The sequence below is a fragment of the Podarcis raffonei genome, chromosome 12, assembly GCF_027172205.1.
Source record: "Podarcis raffonei isolate rPodRaf1 chromosome 12, rPodRaf1.pri, whole genome shotgun sequence".
NCBI lineage: Eukaryota > Metazoa > Chordata > Lepidosauria > Squamata > Lacertidae > Podarcis > Podarcis raffonei.
In genome coordinates, this window is record NC_070613.1 from 50,142,736 (window position 1) to 50,163,939 (window position 21,204).

At 41.1% G+C, this 21,204-nt stretch overlaps 2 protein-coding genes and 1 long non-coding RNA gene across 9 annotated transcripts in view; 2 read left to right on the plus strand and 1 right to left on the minus strand.

The window, feature by feature from the left end:
* Window positions 1–6,197, plus strand: part of FBXL2 (F-box and leucine rich repeat protein 2) — a 30,060-nt gene extending 23,863 nt beyond the window's left edge. Inside the window, exons 15-17 of one of the 5 annotated variants that reach the window (XR_008327127.1) lie at window positions 253–363; window positions 1,745–1,903; window positions 5,177–6,197. Coding sequence is in view for 2 of the 5 variants with exons in the window: in XM_053359546.1 (XP_053215521.1) it covers window positions 253–360 (108 nt within the window). In the remaining 3 variants the exon portion in view is untranslated. Of the gene's footprint in view, window positions 1–252; window positions 364–1,744; window positions 2,268–5,176 lie in introns of those variants that run through there. The other 4 variants (XR_008327128.1, XM_053359546.1, XM_053359544.1 and 1 more) reach the window with 4 other exon arrangements.
* UBP1 (upstream binding protein 1) overlaps window positions 5,297–21,204 on the minus strand; it is a 35,037-nt gene continuing 19,129 nt past the window's right edge. For 2 of the 3 annotated variants that reach the window (XM_053359542.1, XM_053359543.1), the window contains 8 exons: window positions 16,742–16,848; window positions 15,734–15,788; window positions 14,703–14,796; window positions 12,459–12,549; window positions 11,661–11,773; window positions 9,614–9,756; window positions 7,545–7,596; window positions 5,297–6,997 (listed from right to left, as the gene is read on the minus strand). In XM_053359542.1, the coding sequence (XP_053215517.1) occupies window positions 6,960–6,997; window positions 7,545–7,596; window positions 9,614–9,756; window positions 11,661–11,773; window positions 12,459–12,549; window positions 14,703–14,796; window positions 15,734–15,788; window positions 16,742–16,848 (693 nt within the window). In that variant the 3' untranslated portion in view covers window positions 5,297–6,959. Of the gene's footprint in view, window positions 6,998–7,544; window positions 7,597–9,613; window positions 9,757–11,660; window positions 11,774–12,145; window positions 12,280–12,458; window positions 12,550–14,702; window positions 14,797–15,733; window positions 15,789–16,741; window positions 16,849–21,204 lie in introns of those variants that run through there. The other variant, XR_008327126.1, reaches the window with a different exon arrangement.
* On the plus strand, window positions 16,844–20,007 carry LOC128398457 (uncharacterized). The gene is made up of 2 exons (XR_008327129.1): window positions 16,844–18,425; window positions 19,800–20,007. It is a non-coding gene; the product is annotated as an uncharacterized LOC128398457 (long non-coding RNA).

The following is a 21,204-nucleotide window of genomic DNA, read 5'->3' on the forward strand; positions in this document are numbered from 1 at the left end:
TCCAGTAAAAATTCAAGTAACGATTGTTTGCTAAAGGAACCTGGAAATTGGAGCCCCATACTACTGCCTAAGCAGTCTGAACAGGACTGGCAATTTAGTGAAATTACTAAAGTGGACATCATTTATTAAGGCAATGCAGAACTGAAGGTTGGGAGGGGAGGGTTCAGCAGCAAAGCAGATGTTTTACTATATTGGGATGCAAATTGTATGGTAACTTGTTCAACTTCATTGGGTATTAATTTTTGCCTACAGGCTCATCTACCAGATGTGAAAGTTCATGCTTACTTTGCTCCAGTAACTCCGCCTCCTTCTGTAGGAGGCACTCGCCAACAACTCTGCCGATGCTGCATTATTCTTTAGCAGGTAAAGAGTGGCACTGAAGATGTTGGATGAAAGAATGAATGACTGGGAGCAACCATGGTCAAGCTATAAAACAATGTGTTGTTGTTTTTTCCAACCATCCAATTCTGCATTGGTCATAATTCCAGTGCTAATTTACAGGTAAAATATCATGCAGATATGGAACAGTGTTGGCACTTGGATTGACTATTCTCCTCTAGCATTTCTGCCATTGCAGTGCCAACGTGTACTAGCTGGTGTGGAGATATGAGTGTCAAGTTAATCAGAACAAAATACCAACAGTAGAACCCTACAGTTAGTTGCACCTCCATGGTTTAAGTATTAAGATCATCGGGGAAAACCTTTAACACATGTAACCAAAAATGTATTTAACTGTTGGCACGGTTGCTCTACAGAACCTGAACAGGCCATGACTTCAAACAAAGGCAAATGTAACCTGTTGAACAAAGCAGCTTCTCTGGAATGGTATGCAGGAAGCACCCAGAAGATAGTCGCTTATCCCACTCCCCAGTGCCCCAGAGCAGGCAGTGTCGTGTGATACAGAGTTGAACTTCAGCCTTCATACGACATCAAGCATGGAACAGGTATAGCCACAGCTGCAAAGGAACTTCTCTTTGTTCAACAGAATGTAATTCTAAACAATTGTGTATAGCTGATGCCCCATAAATTGTCCTGGATCTCTGCTCCAGTGCACTGTACGAAGATTGTGGGCGGGGAGGGGGGCGGTTTGAAGGAAAATGTAAGGTTGAAAAGAAAAATGAAGTAGACCAAACACATGTAAAAGTTGCCAAATTTTATTCAGCGCTGGGGGAAAAACCTATCTGCCTAGCTAGGAAAACAGGGCCAGTCTGGAGAGTGTGGGACGACTTGTCCCCCAGCAAGGAGAGGAGCCATTCAAGCATAAGGACTGTGGCTCCAGGAGCCTCTGGGGAATAGATTCCCTTCTGAAAGTAGCAGGGCAGCTGCAAAGGAACCACCAGGAGCACTCCCTATTGTTCCTTTGCTACCACAGCTTCACCTTTCCCATGCTTGATGCCATATGACATCAGGTGCCCCATGAAGGGTAGGCCATTTGTTCTAGCTCTCTGGTCAAGAGGGGTTCTCTTCATGCCTGCTCCTTCCAGAGTCAGCAGTGTTGAAAAAAGGAAAAAAAGAACAAAACGAATCTCATGGGAAACAAAAGCAGCTCAAGAGTCTGGGCACTTTTCCATGATGTGTTGAAAGACTCCCCTCTTTTGGGTATAGGGTCTGAGGCTCCTCTTCCTTCTCTACAGAGGAATCCTTAGGACTCCCCTGGGAAGGAAGAAGAGTGGTCTCACATGGCAGCAGCAAGATGCTTACACCAGTTACTCCATTCTGATGATTTTGTGCCTTTTCTTTCTAGGGTATTGTCCCTAGATCTGGAATCATAAGCAGACCTTGACATCCCAGTCATAGTCTAGAGAAGCACCAGATTTTCCAGCTCCAAATTCTTCCAGTGAGGTTCCCTTTCTGGCATTGTTCAGAAAGCTGGTCAGTGCTGATTGATCGACACCCTTGCAAGGTAGGAAGGCTGCAGGAGTAGCAGAAAAGTTTTATTCCTTTCCAGAAAAGACCTTGGACAGGTTCAAATTTGCCTTTGATGATGGCCCAGTAGTAGTGCTGTTGTTGGAGGCAGTGGTCCCCTGGGATGGCGATACCTCTTTGAAGGATTAGGCAAGCAATGTTCAGAGCCAGTGTTAAAGGCCGGCCAGCGGACTTCCTCCACAGCTTCTATTTTGTCTTGTGCATCCTTCCTTTGGGTGAAGGATCTGTTGGCAGGAGACTGACAATAGGCTACAGTGGTACCTCAGGTTAAGAACTTAATTCGTTCCGGAGGTCCGTTCTTAATCTGAAACGGTTCTTAACCTGAAGCACCACTTTAGCTAATGGGGCCTCCCACTGCCGCCGCCACGCAATTTCTGTTCTCATCCTGAAGCGTCTGTAACCCACGATACCACTGTACACAGAATTCAAATTTGTCTGGTGACTTCTAGCCTTTATAGCAGATACTAGGTTTGTTGGTTTGCCATTTAGACCTCTGAAGCTAACACAATGGACAGTCATACAATCTGGTATGTCTTTAAAGGGTCAGTGACTGGGGAGGAGGCCCTAAGGGATGTTTTAATCGAAATAGAAGAAAAGGGATGTGCTTCAGAGGGGGATCTCTTTCTTTCCTGGCCATTTCTTGAGAGTCTTGCCTGGACTAGAATAAGACATGTTTTCTGTCTTTATGCTGTTCGTTTGAGGTGGGGGGATTGCCTTCATTTATTTAACAAAATTTATATACCACTAGATCGAAATATTAAAATTATCAATAAAAACAGTTTAAAATCCTAGAATGGTCACTTGTAATGCTCCTCCCTGACCAGACAGCTTAAGCAAGTCCTATTGTTTTCTTGATGCCTCCTGTATGCCATTATTCGGAATGAAATGTTGGTTACTTACCATGAATGTTCTTTCCAGGGATGTGCAGAAGGTATCCATGCCCACCATATTTAAGGGAGTGCAGTATGGTATTTACCTTCAGCCTCTGTCTTGTGCTATGCTGATTTGGAGGGTATGATCAGTTTTCCTTTTCTTAGGCTGCTTTGATTGTCTTCCTCACATACGGTCTCTGGTTCAGACCTGCAGGAGACTGGGGAACTGGCTAAAACTTTCAAACCTGCACCATACAATACTGCATGTCCCAAGGTGGTGGTAATCTACTGTTTTATGGATGCTTCCTGCACCTTTCCCCAATTTGCTATATTGGAGAAATGCTAGAGCCTGTTTCCCAAGGGCAATTATAAGCCAGTTGTTAAATCAAGTACTCCAAAGTTGGGAAAGGACTCTTGTAGGGCTCTAAATAGGAAATGCATATTGTCTAGTAGTTACATGGGCTTTGCTGAAAAGGAATACCGTATTTTTCGCACCATAGGACGCACCTTGTTCTGGAGGGGGCAGAACAAGAAAAAAAATTCTCCCCCTCTCTGCCCAGCGCCCCTTCAGCGAAGCGGCAGGAGGCGCTGCGCAGAGAGGGGGAGAATTTCCCCCCTCTTGTTTTCCCGCTCTAAAACAAGGTGCCGTTTAAGGTGCGTTCAGTTGCCTTCAGGCTGCTACCTTGGTGTGCACCGACCCCTCTCGCTCTCCAGGCTTCAGGTTCCTTTCGACCTGCTCTTTGTGGCTGGCGGGGGGAAGCCCACCACCAACCCCAAAGAGCAGGTCGGGGAGCAGCGGAAAGGCTGCTGCCATAGTCGCGCGTCACCGGCTGGAGAGGTAGCGTGCTGCTAAAGAGGCTCCTGCCATAGCCGCGCGTCACCTCTCCAGCCGGGAGAGGGTTGCAGGGCTATGGCGTCTTCGTTCCATAGGACGCACACACATTTCCCCTTCATTTTTGAAGGGGAAAAAGTGTGTCCTATAGAGCGAAAAATACGGTAAGCATTTAAGGTGGAGCAGGGCTTTTGTCTCATCGGAATCTTTGAAGCCGATATTATGAATATATAAAACATAAAAATATTAGGACAACACAATACAATGTTTCTGAAAATAAGCAGTTGTACTGTGGCAGGGGTTAAGTTCTGCCTGACATATTAGATATGTAACTCAATACACAAGCAAGTAATGTTGCACAAATCGTTTTATATTAGGGAGAATGTGTGGTCCTCCAGATGTTTAAGACATTGCAGCTTCTAGCATCCTGACCACTGATCCATGCTGGCTGCGGTTGCTGGAAGTTGGAATTGAAGAACAGCTAGAGAGCTGGTTATTCCCCTTTGCTGTGTTATATGAATGGGACTTGTGTGCGTCTCTGGTGCAGCAGTGAGATTAGAAGTTTTCATTATCCATCTTCTCACTACCATGCCAGGAGAAGCAGTATGCCTAAGCCTGAGGGGTTATTCATATGGTAAATCATATACAGTGGTACCTTGGCTTGCAACTGCTTTGGATTGCAACCATGTGAAACCCAGAAGCGTGTGTCCCTTTTTTTGGGATTACAGTGGTACCTCGTGTTAAGAACTTAATTTGTTCTGGAGGTCCGTTCTTAACCTGAAACGGTTCTTAACCTGAAGCACCACTTTAGCTAATGGGGCTTCCCACTGCCGCCGTGCCACCGTTGTACGATTTCTGTTCTCATCCTGAAGCAAAGTTCTTAGCCCAAGGTACTATTTCTGGGTTAGCGGAGTTTGTAACCTGAAGCATCTGTAACCCCGAGGTATCACTCTACAACCCATTTTTTTTGGGAGGCCCCATTGGCGAAAGTGCAACAGGACCTCCAGAACGGATTATGGTTGTAAACCAAGGTACCTCTGTATTAACATAGCCAGTGTATGCCCTGAACTCTATGTTCACAGCACACTGAAAATTAAAGGAATCAATTCATTTCAGCTAAGGAGTAATCAAATTGAGGGGAAAATGTATGATTCAAAATGCACTGCAAGAACTAGGTACTGATATCTTAAGACTACTTTACAGCTAGATTATGCATTACATTGATTGCCAACAATGGAAAATGTATTTCTTTTTTTGTTAAGAGAGGAATATTCTGCAGACCATATCTGTCTGATTTGCTATCTGTCTATGGTAATTTAAGCTGTCACAGGGGGAAATCTAATCGCTTGTCAAACAAAATTGTTTTGATATGTGTTCAACTCTTAAAAGGTAAAGTGTTTATGAAATTCCAGTTATTAAAAAGGTTCCAAGTGAAAAAATTTGGTACACTATTTAAATAAAGGCATCCCTATTTAGACTGGTTTCAATCATTCACCCCGCCCCACAAAAGACAAATTTAATGCAAGAGTCAATCTTCTGCCAACAGCATACTCAGAACAGTTTTCATACGTGAGTAGCAGAAAATGGGTGGAAAGCTTCTGTCCAAACAAAAGGATATCAGCACCACCTGCACTTCAGTATTTGCAAGTAAGGAAAGATACAATCATTATTGGAAAATGTTTTTACTGAAATTGAAATGTATACATCTTATTTAAAAACAAAAAGCAATTTGCTGGTGCCATAATTAAATCCAAGTGAACCAAACTACTGTACAGCTTTTATAATTTAGTGACATTTTTCAGATTCTCCACAGATTAGAAAAATGAGATGATGCATCAAGTCCATTGAAGACACCCGAGTACAACCAAAATAATTTATAGGCAAGAAAAACTCAAAACAATTAAGTATGCTCACAAACTCTACTCTCCTTCCCCATCAGTGCAGAATAGTCCAGGTCATGGGGGTGGGGAGTAAGCCCTCATCCTACTCTAGGAATGAAACAACATTCTTAACATAAAGACTTAACCTAGGCATAATTATAAATGGGAATGAAATTAAGAACAGTATTTGACATGCTGCTCTTCCCACCTTCAAATATTCACTACATCAGTTAAGATTTTAGCTATTTGATTAAGGGGCAAGCCACCTACCATGACGGAACAACCAGCATTCTCTGTCTGAATCTCCCACAAACCTGTATTAACGCAGAGCAGACATGTGCACCTGTCCTTGGATAGTTCTCTGCTCTTCGGCCAACATTTAAGGACATTTTTGCAGCTCATTCATTAAGTTGTGCAACTGCTAATCAAGTATTTGGTTGTATGGAAGAGGCACTGTAACTATGGTTTTCCACAACAGAGAAAAAAAGCAACAAACAGTTCACACATGGGAAGATCCTGGTCTTCAACTAGAGCAGTAACAAAAATCAATGTTTGATTTGTAGATTCCTGCTTAATGCTTTAGAATAGTCCCTTGGTGCCAGTGACATTCCCCTTTTCTCCACAAGGAAGTCCCAACTCACTATTAATAATAGTGTGGTTCAAAAAGTGAAACATTGAAATGCTGCAGTAGTGCTTTATAGAAAAACTAAAAAAGACATGATGCATAGGCAGATTTTCTGTAACATGCCTATTACAAAGCAAAGTATTGTACCTCACAGGATTTCTTCTTATCCTCTCAAATAGGTACGGATGATGATGCGGTCTGCTGCATGCTTAATTTTCATCTGGCTAGGACTTTCAGTAAGTCCACCTTTTGACATTTACACTTCTTACATTCACGCTTATACACAATTTACACAGAGGATGCTGTTTTGACAGCTTTACTCTCAAGACCCAAAACCTGATTGCTATCATTTTTACTACTTATTTCCACACAAATTACTATGTGCTCTGCTAACATCAAAAAATAAAATCAGCATAAAGGTACAAGCGAGTAATAGACAAACTGGCACAGAAAGGTAAATGCCCAGAATAAGTTTACATTCAAACTGGATACAGTGTAATAGGAAAGCAGTAACGCTTCTACAAACTGCATCTACTGGCCATAGCTTGCCTTAATGTTAAAAAGGGCAAACACCTTTGTTTCCTTTGTTTTTTCCATGCCTGTACGTTAGCTATTCTGGCATTGTTACCTCTTATGAGGACTTTTGGCTATGGCAGTGGGAAGTTCATCTACTAAACAGCTCATTAGAAAGGTCACCTTGTGTTTTCAATATGAAACATTCTATACGGTGAAGTCAGATCCCTGAAGAGACGGTGTTGTTTGTCATTCTTGAGCATGACTTCATTCTATACTGGAATATCAGTCCATTATATTGTATGGCAACATCACTTCAAAATTATATGGAAGCCTTCACCATTTTCAGCTGTAATTCAAAAGGAGCCATTATTTAAATTTATAATAAAATTTTATAATGAAAGCACATGAATATAAAAAGCTATTAAAAGTATTTTCTAGGGCTCACTGAACTGCCAAACTATGGGTTCCATAAGACCTTGAAATCAGGACTGCTTTCCTTGTACTCTACAAAGACAGATGTCATCAGTTCTTATGCCTAAGTATCTCACAATTCTGGAAAGACTCATTCATTAAATACTTTGAAAACATTTTTCAAGTGTAACTTGAGTAGCTCCTTTCTCTTTTACTGAAAGATATCTAAATGGCAGTATACAGAGTGATTGAAGGTAGTCCCGAGTTCAGGAGAAGCAGGTTGCAACTTTAAAACATATTCAATTTCAGAACACAAATAATGGAAGGTATTTAAAAACCAACTGAATGTAAAACATTTAAATGCAAGTCTGTTTTAACTAACTACTGGTAAGTAAAAAATGCAGGGAAGCCAGTGCATCACATAGGCAGTTTTTTTAAAAAATAAGCTAAGGGTATCATTTTCAACATTATTATTAGCATACCTTTTATTGTGGTAACTAAGAAGCAGCTTTCATCTTCAAAGTTTTGAACCATCTAGGAAGAAAGACAATTAAATGCAGCTACATGCTGGCAACATGCATAGCAGTGTATCCAAGTTTCATTCATCACCCAAAATTGCCACAAGGAGTGCCAAGCTGTTTTACAAGCAGCAACCTGAGCCTCAGTGTTTGCTCTCCTCATTTCAATACTGCTGATCTAGTAAAAAAGTGTCATTATTATGTTTGCATGCTATTTTTTAAAAAATGAAACTCTACTGTGCTCAATGATGAGTGACAGTGATGTGGCCATGTCTTTTTATCTCTACGAACCTAAGAATATAATTGTGCAGACCCTGCTTGAATATTTGTGGTGTCTCTCAATCCCCTGCTTTACTTAAATTTCTGCTGTTGTTTTAAGCATCCATTTCTGCCTTTTCATTCATCTTCAACTTCCATCCCTCGACTGTGTCATGCGAGAAATAACGGATGCAGACCCCTGAAATATTCCATATGCTCACACAGTGTATTTCACTCCTCTGTCTTCAACATGAAGTTCCAGGTTCAGTGTAGTAATTTAAAAGAGATATTTCATTAACAAGCGAACACTCAACAGCCATGAACTGAACCTTTAACAGAACAAGTTAACTGGCAGGCTTAAAGCTACAGTACTATATATCAGCATGTGCTTTGGGCATAAATGGGGCTGCAGAACAAGAGAGAGGATGAAGCATGGAAATGGGGATGGCCTGTGTGCAAGTCGGAGTTGAAAAAAGAGGGTTGCAAAAGGGGAGTGATTAGGTGGCTCAGCAACAGGGTGAAGATAAAAGCAGGGGCATTAATGGGCCTGCAGAAAAGGAGGGGATGGTGGTTGCATAATTGGGTGGAAGTTAAAAAGGGTGCTTTGTAGCTGCAAGGTGTGGGAAGGACGAAGATATAGAAAGTTACCATGGGAAGATCTGTATTAAATGGCAGGGTGGTGGTGGAGGCACAGACATGGGGGGGGGGGTGAAGGTGAAAACTGGTACAAAGCAAAGCCACAGAAAACAGAAGTTATGAAGCAGCTTCAGAAATGCGGTTGGGAAGGGGAACCATAGGGGAATGGCAGAGAAATTGATGCGTTTATGAATAAACAGTACTTTTATTTAGATTTCTAACCCACTGCTCATTAAAAATAATTCTATATATATAGAATTGAAATTTACTTGGTACTCAAATTTATTTGTTAGAAGCCATTGACTATAATAAAAATACAAACAGAACTGAAGTACATTTTAGCATGGGTTGTCCCCAGCACACAGAAATGGTGTCTGATCCATTGTGTTGCTAAGGCAAATGCAGAAATTATGTATCCCCATCCATCAACAAACAACAGATATTTCTCTCTGTCGTTCAAAAAGGAAAGTGGAGAATTCCTTTGAGAAATCTGTCCCTAGCAGCAATACGTAATATAATGAACAATATTTTCCACCTCTCCCTGCTGCAGATACAAATTATGATTTGCTGGTATTCTGGCATTTCTCCCATTTAAAATACATTGACAGCAGAGTTTGGGATAGCATAATTAGAAATGCCTCCCTCAACACATGAACTGAGAGAGAAAAAATGCAATAGACCAAAATCAGATTTCATAGAATAGTAAAATGGTGAGAACTACATAGTTAAAAGTCCTGGTTAATGAGATGTAATCTTTAAATTTTATTTTTAATATCCTGCTTTGCTACTAGGGGTAGCAAGCTTAAAGACATCCCCAACCAGTCCATATTTTATTGATAAGGGTTTTTGCATTTGTTGGCTAAGCAGCACCATTATGAAATTTGCCCCAAACTTTTTGGGGGCAACCTCATGTCTGACATATGCTATAATTTAAACAAGCACAGAAACAAGGCATTGTGAACTCTAGAGATTATTTAAAAAATAACGCACGTGGGAGGTTCAAGAGTGACCTCAAAAAGAAGTTTGAATGGTTTCCATTCTGACAGCAGGGACCTGGGGTATGGGTGGCTACTATGAACATGCCTAACCCTTCACTGGAGGGCCCAGTATATAGATATATCGAAAACAATGTAATTTACCTGGTCACTGACGAGAATATGGATGCCAGTAGGACCCTGTCTGTAAACCTGGTTGATCTGATGCAAAGGAATATTGAACACCAACGCAAGTTTGCGCATGACTTCGGAGGCAGCCATTTCTTCCAAGTAGATTGCATGATAAACTAAAATAAAAATATATTTTAAGGTACTCTTACAGTGCTCCTTCAGCACAGACTTCCCATCACTATTTTCTTTGTGAAAGTTACTAGAATCTGTATTCTTAAAAAACTAAATGCCATTCACAAAAGAAACAAATCAGTGTATTATTATTATTAATTATATCCATTTTATAACCTGCCTTTTTCCCTGACAGGACTCGATAAAAAGAAGAATAATTAAAAACGTGGAAAATAATAAAAAAATTGATAGAATTAAAATCGTATACAGATACAATATCTGTTTAAAACATACAAATAATTACAATAAAAACAACACAGCACTAGCCCTTTCATTGAAAGTTCACAGTCAGTGCCCAAAAGCCTGTCGGAACAAAGAGGACAAATCCAGAGTGTGGGAGCAGCCACTGAGAAGGTTCTTTCCCACATCCCCACCCGGTGTGCCTGGGAGGATAGCCGGACCCAGAGAAGAGCCTCCTCTGAAGAGCTCAAAACTCGGGCAGGTTTGTATGAGGGAATACGGTCTTTCAGACAGCTTGGACCTATGCCATGTAGGGCTTTCCAGGGCATAAACATCACTTTGAATTGTGCCCGCAAAGAGACCAGAAGCCAGTGAAGCTGTTCTAAGAAGGCAGTCCATACGGTCAGCAATTTGGCTGCAGCTCTTTGAGCCAGTCAAAGCTTCTGAGCACTTTCCAAAAGCAGCCCCACAAAGACCATGTTACGAAAATCCAAACAGGATGTAACTAAGGCGTGTGTAACTGCGGCCAAATCATATCATTCAAGGCGTTTGGTGCACTTGTGTTAACTGTAGACACACTTCCCAGCCACCACAGAAATCTGAGCATCCATGTTCGGTGTCTCAATTTGATTCAGCACAACCTCGATACCAATCCTTTAAACAGGGCCCAGAATCCTAACCCATCAATGGCTCCCATAACTTCCTGGAACTGAGCCAAGACGAAGTGTGTTCTGCCTACACAGTGCTCTGAATGAGTTCCACGTAGCCAGAGGGGCAGCGTACAATGTCTATGTAAGGGACACACGTCATTCTACATCACCCTGCAAAGAGGTATTTTCAGTGCCACTTCATAGTGCATAGCAGTTGCTATGGTTTCTAGTTGCTGCAAGCCGTTAAGATCCTGTTCACCCAGACAAATTAGATTTAAATAGATGCAGCCCTTAAACCATCACACTCTGTTCATCCTTTCATGTAGCACTTTCCATTTGTCCCTGTTAAGCTCCATTTTACTTAATCAAGGCGATGCTAAAAATTTAGCTTTTCCTCTAGCGCTTGCAATTTCCTCAGTTTTGTTATCTGCAAATTTGAGCCCTTTGAAATAGCATCACATCTGGGACCCCTTATAGAATCCTACACTTCAGCTGAATGTAGATCCTGCAAATCCAAGCCCCATCTGTTAACAGCAGTTCCTTTTCGAACGTTTGTTTTAAGAAGGCTGCATTGTGGGACAAGTTAAAAAGACGTGCGTACATTTAGTCTATGTCAACTTTACATTTCTGTTTTTACTAACCAACCTACATAAAAAATGGGAGCAGTTACTGCCGGTCTGGTATTTGTTCTCAGCATGTCAAATGATAGACTCTATCTGTAACTTTACCCCCCCCCCCTTCGGTGCTTGCAAGTTGTTTATCCTCACCAGTATTTTTCTGTGTATTAGGTCACATAAAGTGTACACCAGCTCTCTGTACTGCAGAAGCTCCAATGGTTCTGTCCATTATAAACTACTCACACTGGCAGAGTAGAAATTTAACTTTTATTTGTTCCAAACAAATACTCAAAAAACCTTCAGCCCTAAAGATGGCTGTAAGTGATGAATAAATCCTCCATATAATATAGTCCCATATAGTAATACAGTTGATACTAAAATAAGCTCCTGACAGACACATACCATATATTGCACCATTCCTGCTCTCTCCACTGCCTGAGTCTTGCTGCCTTTCAAGTTGTAGACTTCTTGATTGCTCTTGGCATACATAGATTGTTAGACGTGGCCTAACAGACCTGGAATGTAAGGGGGGAAAATAAATACTCTTGTACAAAATAAAATGGACGTACGTCATATGTTTTGTTACTTTAACACTACTTATTTCTTTACAAACTACTTCACATTTGAGGCAAACTATCAAAGACTGTTTAGTCTGATGACTCATCTCAGAACCACTGAGATTGTCTAATGGTGGTGAATTAATCTTCAAACTTAAAGCAATTAGGACACTGGTGTATGGTGCAATTTTGTAATATAACTACTTGGGTAACAGAAGTAACAGCAAGTTAACATCATCTATTATGCCAGCTTAATTCATAGTTAGAAATCTGCAATTGTTAATATTTAGTAGCCATGACCTCAAGAACTTTAGGTTGGTTATAGCTCACCTAAATGAGAAGATTTGTCTCTTGGCAACAAACCCATCCGTCTTCAAGAAATCAGTACTGCCCAACTGCATTGCTACCAGTCTTACAGTCTACCTTTGAGCTCATCAGTGCCTGCATCATATCTGTGGCCTGCCCTGAAGGTGTACAACAAAACATTCTTCTTTTGAGCACAGTACTTCCAACTCCTGCATGAGCTCACACAGGCATATGCCAATCGAAAATCTAAATTAATATATCCCAAATCCCTCTAGTCTAAAACAGACTTTCGTACAAAACTGATGCAAGCAAGAGTTGGCACAGGGATAATATTTACCTTGATTTAAGTGCATTGTAAAGCCGAATTCCATCAGCTGGACCACAGATTTGTACCAGATCTTCTCTTGTAAGCTTCAGTAAATCAGCACCTGCAGAAATAAAGCAGAATAGCATCCATATAATATATAGATCAGAATGCAATGTCCACTGTTGTAATATGACACTGTTGCTTAAAGTGCATCTCAACAAATGCTTTAGGGCCTCTCCAAAATGTTTAGCTGAAAGGAGATGTGCTCAACCTTCCAATTCTGGCAGGACAAGTTTTGTGGCTTCATGGACTTGGCTGAACAGCGGATTTTCTAACTTTGGGCAGCACTTCATTCACTGTGCATTCATATTCTTATTCTGATTTATTCAATTTCCATACCACCCTTCAAAGATCACAGGGTGTTCAGGGTGCCAAGAACACACTCTAGATCCTGCCCTCCCCACAAACTGGACAGAGCCTGGAGAGAGATGAATTCATTATAGACCCCCTCCTCAACTCTCAAGTTCACCCTGATGCTGCACAGAGTACTTGCGTGGGCACAGCTGGGTGAGACCAACTCCATTCTGTTCACCCAACCAAGCCTCAGCAATGCATAGTCAAATCTACCAAGGATCCCCCCCCATCAGCCCCTAATATTAGTGGTCATATCCACAGAGCATTTTCAATTACAGTTTTCTGCCAACAAATCTCAAGACTCCTTAGAGCTAGCCTCCTCGGGTAGCAACCAACATTTAGGAAAGCTCCCCAAAACTTTCAATTAACATTTAAAATGGTTAAGGGAGGGGAAGTATTAAACATTCTTGTTTTCCCTTTGGACTATGTTTTTCTCTTCTCCAACTTCTCTGCTTTGGTCTCAACTGTGACATCTGTTTCTCAGGTTACGGTTCTGTGTTGTTTACCTCTTGTCTTGCTGCTGCCACTTGGGATAGCAGCTGTTTTAAGGCAGAGACTGAAGCTGCTGTGTTTTCTCTCCTTTCTCCAGATTCAAAGGAAACTATGTTAAGGTTCTAATTATGCCTCTACACAATAATGGCGGGTAGGAACAACAACCTGCACTATTTTCACTATCCACAGCATCTCACATTTACTCTCAACAAGTGTGCATTCCAAAGACATGTTAGATCAGTGACTGTAAGCATGAAAGAAGGCAGAAAGTTCACTTCCAGCATACTATTTGGCGGGGATGAATTCTGACAGACACTCACAACTCAACTAGTAGCCTAAGGAAACAATCCACAGAGAAGGCAGACAATCATATAATTTTTGGTACAAAAGAATCCAAATAGTATCATGCTGCAACTGTTGCTATTAAGTTGGTCATATAAAGGGCCTGGCATCAGGAGTGAGCAGCAAGATGGCCAACTTTGCAGATGACACAAGATTATTCAGAAGACTTCCAATATCATGTTTATATGTAAATAACAGCCATATCTGGAACACCACATATAGCGCATCCCAAAAGAAATAATCAAGTGTTGGAGCACCTTCCCCACAAAGGAAGCCTTGGGGGGATTTTAGAAGATAACTAAGGGAAGACATGGTGAAAGTGCTAAAAATTATTGACTGTGTAGAGCACAGCTGGACAACCTGTGACCCCTCCATATGCTGCTAGACTACAACTCCCATCATTCTTTGCTATCAGTCATGCTTGGTTAGGAGTTTGGTTCCATTTCCCACCCCGACATACTTTAGTGTGATGTGATTTTTTCCTACTCTCATATGAGAAGTCTCACCCAATTCAATAGAACAACAACAAATACAGGACAGAGGAAAAGTATATTGAACATGTTACTTCCCAAAACATCCCAGTGGCAAGATGTTTTAAAAGGGGGTTAGACAATTTCATGGAGGACACTTATTGTCTACTTCTTAGTTAAACCTTCATGCTTCAGAGGAAATATTCCTTTGCTCCTGGGGGAAAATAGGAGAAAGATGCTAACTGCACAACTTGTTTCTGGACTTCCCAGAAGTAACTTTTGGAAATGGGATGAACCCTTAGCCTGATTCAGCAAGGCAGTTCTTGAGATTATAGTGAAGAAGGGATGCTGCAAGTGTGTCAATAAAAACGATAAAAAATGCTGGAAAGAACTGACAAGGAAAAAAAGAAATCGGGTTGAATTTCTGATAACTAGCAAAGTTATCTGTTAAACCTATATTGCTCACTTGACTTATATATCAGAAATACATGAAGTCCCATGGGATGAAGAGCTACTTTAAAAAACAAGCAAACCTAAAAGTTGATCTTGTAAGTACCTGAGAAATTTGAAAACAGCCTTGTGTACGTGGAAAATCTATGTTTAAGCAACCATTGTTGGGCTTCTTGGATTGTGGCCGATGGATGGAGTTGCTGGGGGAAGACAAAAAAAATTACTTAAATCTACATTTTATATGGTAATATGCACTCTTAGGCTTTTAAAATACAATATTTTCTTTCTAAAAGTATTTCTATACCACTATATCATAAAATATTTGGGTGTTGTAAAACAATAAAACACCATTTAAAGCAATATGAACACTCATAACTAATAAAACAAAATCCAGGAACACTTGCAGTTTCTTCACCACCACTCTCTCCAAAAACCTTCCCCTGAGAGGATGACTGGCAATTGGCTTTTAATTATTACACACCATTGCGTCTAGGGTTGGGTTTTTAAAGGATCAGCCACACCATTGCCTTTTTAAGGGCAGATGGCAGAACCCAATCAGGCAACAATGCTTTCGTAACATCCTGGACGCACTTGGCTATTCTACTCTGGCCAGGAAGAGCAGTGATTGAAGACTGCGCATGGCCAGATGCATGACTTTAAGGATCCTGTCCACATCAGGCCACACTGACTGGAGCTGATCCCATAACACTGGACCAGACAAAGCGTTGGACAACTGGGCTGGATTTGCTGTGACAGCGGCATCTAAATCACTGCAAATTGGAGCAACCTTGTCCTTCAGTTGCCTTGCAAACCACTTGCAGCTAGGCACTGTGTGCTCCAGGGGTCTGGCCCACAAATCTGGGGTAACAAGTCCCCAGACGACATGGAACTCTGGAGCGGACTCCTTGCGGACGCAATGGATGCAGTCAACTGTAATGTCATTGCCTTCAAGGCCATGTGATAGACACAATGTATCAGCTTTCTACCTCAGCTTTGGAGTGAGGTTTCCACCACTCGTGCTCCGGTCTTTGTCCAGCCCATTTCATCAACCCCACAGCTCCTCAGAATACCAAGGAACAATGCATTCTATCTACATGGCATGAGGGATTCCTGGTAGCATGAGAAACTGGCACTCACCTCTCCCGATACTTGAGGAATTCCATCTCCTTGGTGATTTGGAGATGATGAATTGCTAGACAGGGAAGGATGCGAAAAGGAAGATTACATGATTATTTTACCTGTGTTTTTTGAAGCTATAAGGTGATACAGAGGCACTCCTCTCAAGTATTTTCCTGCCAGCAAACTTCCCACTGCAAATTCAGGCTGGGATGGAACTTCATAAATTTAACAAAGCAGTTTGGGAGTTCAGTGCTAGAATTCCAACTAGGAACCATCTCCAGTGCATGTGCTGTTTTAAAGTGCATTTATCTGTCAGCACCTCCTGCACTGAACTGCTAGAAGAGAATGACCAGCAATTTTATAACAGGTACATTTTTAATGTCTTATTGGCAGAATTTTACACTAACCTCTAGACAATACAACATAGCAGTGCAACACACTTGCAATAGGATTCAACTTCCAGACTGAAGACCATAAAATATTGTCATAATACAGACCTGGGCTGTTTCTCCTTATCCTGTACTTAGAACAGGGTTGGTAAAGGACATTTCACTGCCTGTGACAAAGTACAAGTAGCCCCCCAGCCCCAATAGTCTACAGTGGAGACTAAATGATATGGTTTGTTTACATACCACTTTTTAGTCCAAAGGCCTCCAAAGTGGCAAACAATACTTATATTAAAAGAAATATACACTAAAAGCACAATACATGAAACACCTTAATTAAAACAATATAAAATAGCAGCAGACTTTTCAATGGCCAGCATGAAAAAAGGAGGATGTCCCACTAAGAGCAGGAGACAACACAATATCCTCTCTTACACTACTAAGCTAGGAATGTTGACACAGGTTAACTTGTCCATTCCATGTTTCTGTAAAGCTTTGGGCTTTGTATTATAATTTCTTGTAATCTGATTATCCCAAGAGAGATCATGAAGCGCAAGGAAATCACATACAAGTTCCACAGCATCATTTTCTTCAGTCTTAATCTTGATTTAAGATACGTCATGCTAGAAGAGAAGCATACCTGTCTGGGACACTGTAAGTAGTACTATGTGGAGTAGAGGCAAACGTTGGAGTTGGGGTAGGGCTACTGTTCACAAATGCAGTAGATGTATCAGGCCACGGTGAACACTAGAGAAAAGAGAAACATTAAAACAGCAGTTTTATAATTAAAGCTGGGCTTCACTTTGCAAGAGCATAACTCTTACTTTCTCCAAAGCTCTCTACCAGTCCTCACTTATTTTATCAAATAATTATATATTTACTATACATGCATACAACTCAAGCTAAGTCACTAAAAGTTTATACGTGCCTTGTGATAATAAATTTAGTAATGACTTTCCCCCCCTACAAACAGATCTCTTCATACCTGAATTTCTAAACTATTCCATAAACTGATTGTTTTCAGTGAGTGACTAACAAAAACAGGAAATTTTAAAGGTAAGTCCACGCATTACCACTGCTCAAGTTGTTCCAGTATAGCTGGATGACTCTGTAGGAAATACCCAGAAACGGCTCATGTACATTGGCTTTACTAGCATGGTTTCCTCCAAAAGAACCATGGGAACATAGAAGCCTACAAGGAACCAGAAATCTCTCACCAAAAACTCATTCCAATGGTTTCCTAAGGGAAGCCATGGTAATTTAATAGCATTGAAACAAACCTAAGTTTAAAATTTAGATACACATCCACAAAACTTTATGGCATCTCAAATGTGCACAGTGTTAAGCACCCAAAAGCAAGAAAGGGGAGAACCTCACACATACGGCAAGGAACTTTAGATCTCCTGCAAACATAAAAAAGGGAGGGGCACTTTTGAACTTCTCATTCACATTCTACAACCAGTTTTAGCAAGCTGCATTCTACCTCACAGAAAGGGAGGGGAAACAGCAACACAACACGGGGAGAAACTTTTCCCACATACTTTAAGGAAACATGCACTCCAACAAAGGGCACTGCGTGCCAGCTCCTATATCCAGAATGCATTACTTGATCAGTTTTTTTAAAAAAAAGGTCTAACCTAGTTTATCTAATTCTGAAGCAGTGCTTTGAACCATTGAATGTCTGGAGGAGGATTCTAAGCATGTTCAGCTGAACAAGTTTAGATTCTTCCCTGTAACTGGAAGCCACAACTTACCAGGGTCCTCATTTGCAAGGGATTGGTGGATCATATGCTAGCTTGGCATGATTAGGGTGGGTGGGAATAGAACCATGCATACCTTGTAGTATCAGTCCAAGGTCCACCATCCTACTTTCAAAAGCAATCTGTCAAATGTCTTTGGACACTCACAGAGTAAGAACATGATAGTGATCCATTGTTTGTGCCCAGTAGTCAGTACTCAGAGGAATACCACCTCTAAACTTGTAATCACAGCAATTTGCTGCGTTTTCTTATCAGGATGAAACCATGCACATTCGGAAGAAGGCTATGAACGCCAATTTCATAACCCTTCTCCCTCTCTCACACATACCCTCTAGGGAAAAGAGAGCAGAACCATTCCCAGCTGGCTTTTTTTCTTTATTCAACAAGAAAATAGTTTCAACAAGCCTGACAAACACAGAGTTCTGTGTTTTATTGTTTACTATTATATATCATTACTTCTAAGTACAAATATTATTAAATGCATGCTCTCTCTTTACAGGCAGGGAAAGAACTTCATCTCAATTGAAGCGCACAGAAAGCAGAGGGGGAAGCTGGCATGTACAGGTGGCTGTTTTTCACGCCTTTGGTGCACGATGGGGATTAAGCCCCAATTCTAGGGCAACAATAAATCATGTTCTGATTTCTGACAAAGCAAATATGCATTTCAAAGATGTGCACACCACACTGAAGCTACACCCAAATATGCATGCTTGCATTTTTTACTTCCAGGTGTGAATTCTAAGAATTTTTAAAAAAAGATATATTCTCTTTAAATGTAATAGTTTAAAACAACAGCAACAACTGAAGTAAGTATAAGAAGGTGCCACAAAGTTTCTGGGTGCCTGAAATGTGAAGGTTCAGCATTTGTTTTGATACAGTATGTATTTTATATTACATTATGATTGCTTTCAATATACTAACTGAATGATATTCCTTCTGAGATTGTAATCCATGCTGCCTATAATTAAATGGGACATTTTAGATCAATAATTTTCTCAAGATTATGACAGCTAAGCAGAAATTAACGCTGGATTAAAGCAAATGCATTCTAGCTGAATAATTACTGCATTTTAAGGGTACTGCGGGACGCGGGTGGCGCTGTGGGTAAAAGCCTCAGCGCCTAGGGCTTGCCGATCTAAAGGTCGGCGGTTCGAATCCCCGTGGCGGGGTGCGCTCCCGTTGCTCGATCCCAGCGCCTGCCAACCTAGCAGTTTGAAAGCACCCCCGGGTGCAAGTAGATAAATAGGGACTGCTTACTAGCGGGAAGGTAAACGGCGTTTCCGTGTGCGGCTTTGGCTCGCCAGAGCAGCGATGTCACGCTGGCCACGTGACCCGGAAGTGTCTCCGTACAGCGCTGGCCCCCGGCCTCTTGAGTGAGATGGGCGCACAACCCTAGAGTCTGTCAAGACTGGCCCGTACGGGCAGGGGTACCTTTACCTTTACCTTTTAAGGGTACTGCATTTTAAGGGTGCTATCCTATAGTCCCTGGGATGGTTATACCAGAAACTAAGATTTTGCAGAGCTTTCTCTCTGTGGGTGGAGGTTTGCCGTCCCACTGCTCCTGTGTAAGCCTGTTGCTTTGTCCACCACAACCAGTCCTTCCCATGACCCAGTAGAATTGTATACCAATAATTATAAACAGAAAGCCTCCTCTGTCAGTTAAAAATGAAAAGATGATAAAAGCTTTGACTGTCTATCCCTATCCCTTTAACTTTTTAGATTACCCTCCCTTACCTTTTTAGGCTGCACATTTATGGTAAATTTAAGATGTAAGTATCAGTAGCCTTTATGCCTTCTGAAGTTACACTTAAAGCACACATTTGATTCTAAGCGAAAGTTTTAGATGTTGACCACTATTTACTACATGGACCTCTACTCAAGAACTTAGCAGTGATTTATTTGTAAATGTTCTCTCTATTTTGTATTACTTTCCCTCAGATGTGCATTCTTCTGTTTCCAACCAAAGGAGCCAACTGTTTGTATACATGATTGCAGCACAAGTTTGAACAGGTCTTTCAGAAGAGCTCTTTAGTCTTCTGCTATTGTCATGACTGGACAGAACAGATTTCCAATTCTCACTATATCTTGACCAAAAGGACACTGCTGAAACCCTTATTGAAAGCATTAATGCAAAAGCTATGAGAAAGAGGACACAGTAGAATCATGTGAAAACTTGACCAGCCTAGTGGGGGTAGAAAACTTCTTGGGAAAATTCAGTGTAGAGCAGCAAGACCCAGGTTCAGATCACCACCAGCCATGAAGCTCACTGGATGATCTTGGGCTAGCTGCTATTTCTCATTCCAATCTACTTCACAGGTTGCCATACAGTGGAAGGAGCAGGAATGGCACAAAAAACATTTAGTGGCTTTTTAAAAGGAAGGTTTTGGGGTTTTTTGTTACCATAAGATAGTACTCAGTGATGATTGCCATCCTGTAAGCCAACAAGAGCTTTCCACCACTGACACCTTAGGGACAGAAAGCGTTGGCATGCTACATCAGTGAAAGGGAACTTCTTCAGCCCAGTTGCCTGAATCCCCACCTCCCTGAAGGCCACCTGTCATTTGCTTGCTGACAGAGCTGATCAGCAAGGCCTGCCTGCAAAGGAACAACTGAGAGCACCCTGTATGCTCTCAACCATTCAGCTGCTGCCACAACTTTACCTGCTCCACACTCAATATCACATATCCCCCATGTTTCAGAAGTCCGACTGGCCTCAACTAGAAGCCAGGCACTTATGTTTCTGGTACCACACTCTGGAATACACTTCCAGTAGAGATTTGGCATGGCTTACTTTCAAATGTCTCATGAATCATTATTATTTTTTATGCCAGACAGGTCTATTCAGTTGTTTACTTTTTATTTTTTCAGAATGAGCCAGCATTTTGTATTGATTTTCTGCATCTTACATTTTATTGTATTGTATACATTGTTGGGTTGATATTTTATATGAGTGAGTGGTATATAATTCTTATTTTTTACAGTAGATAATCAAGATAGCTATATAGGGAATGTACATGTGATTTGGAGAAAACAGACAGTGGGTCAAATTAGGGCCTCTGCTGGAATTCAAAGTGCCAGTTCATAGGAGAGAGAATGTTACCATTCAAATGTATTGTCAGTCTAGCCAAGGACATTTTAACAGCTGGATATGCTTGAACTGGCTCTTTCACTGGCAGCTGCTTTCATGCTAACAAATGGAGAAGGCCTATTTTGTTGTGTGTACAAAGGGAAGAATAAAGGCCTACATAGCATTATTCAACTGTCAGCTTGTACTTTTAAGAAGTGTATCATATAAATATTTGCATATTGAGCAAATACATGATTAGGCCAAGCTCATTTAGGA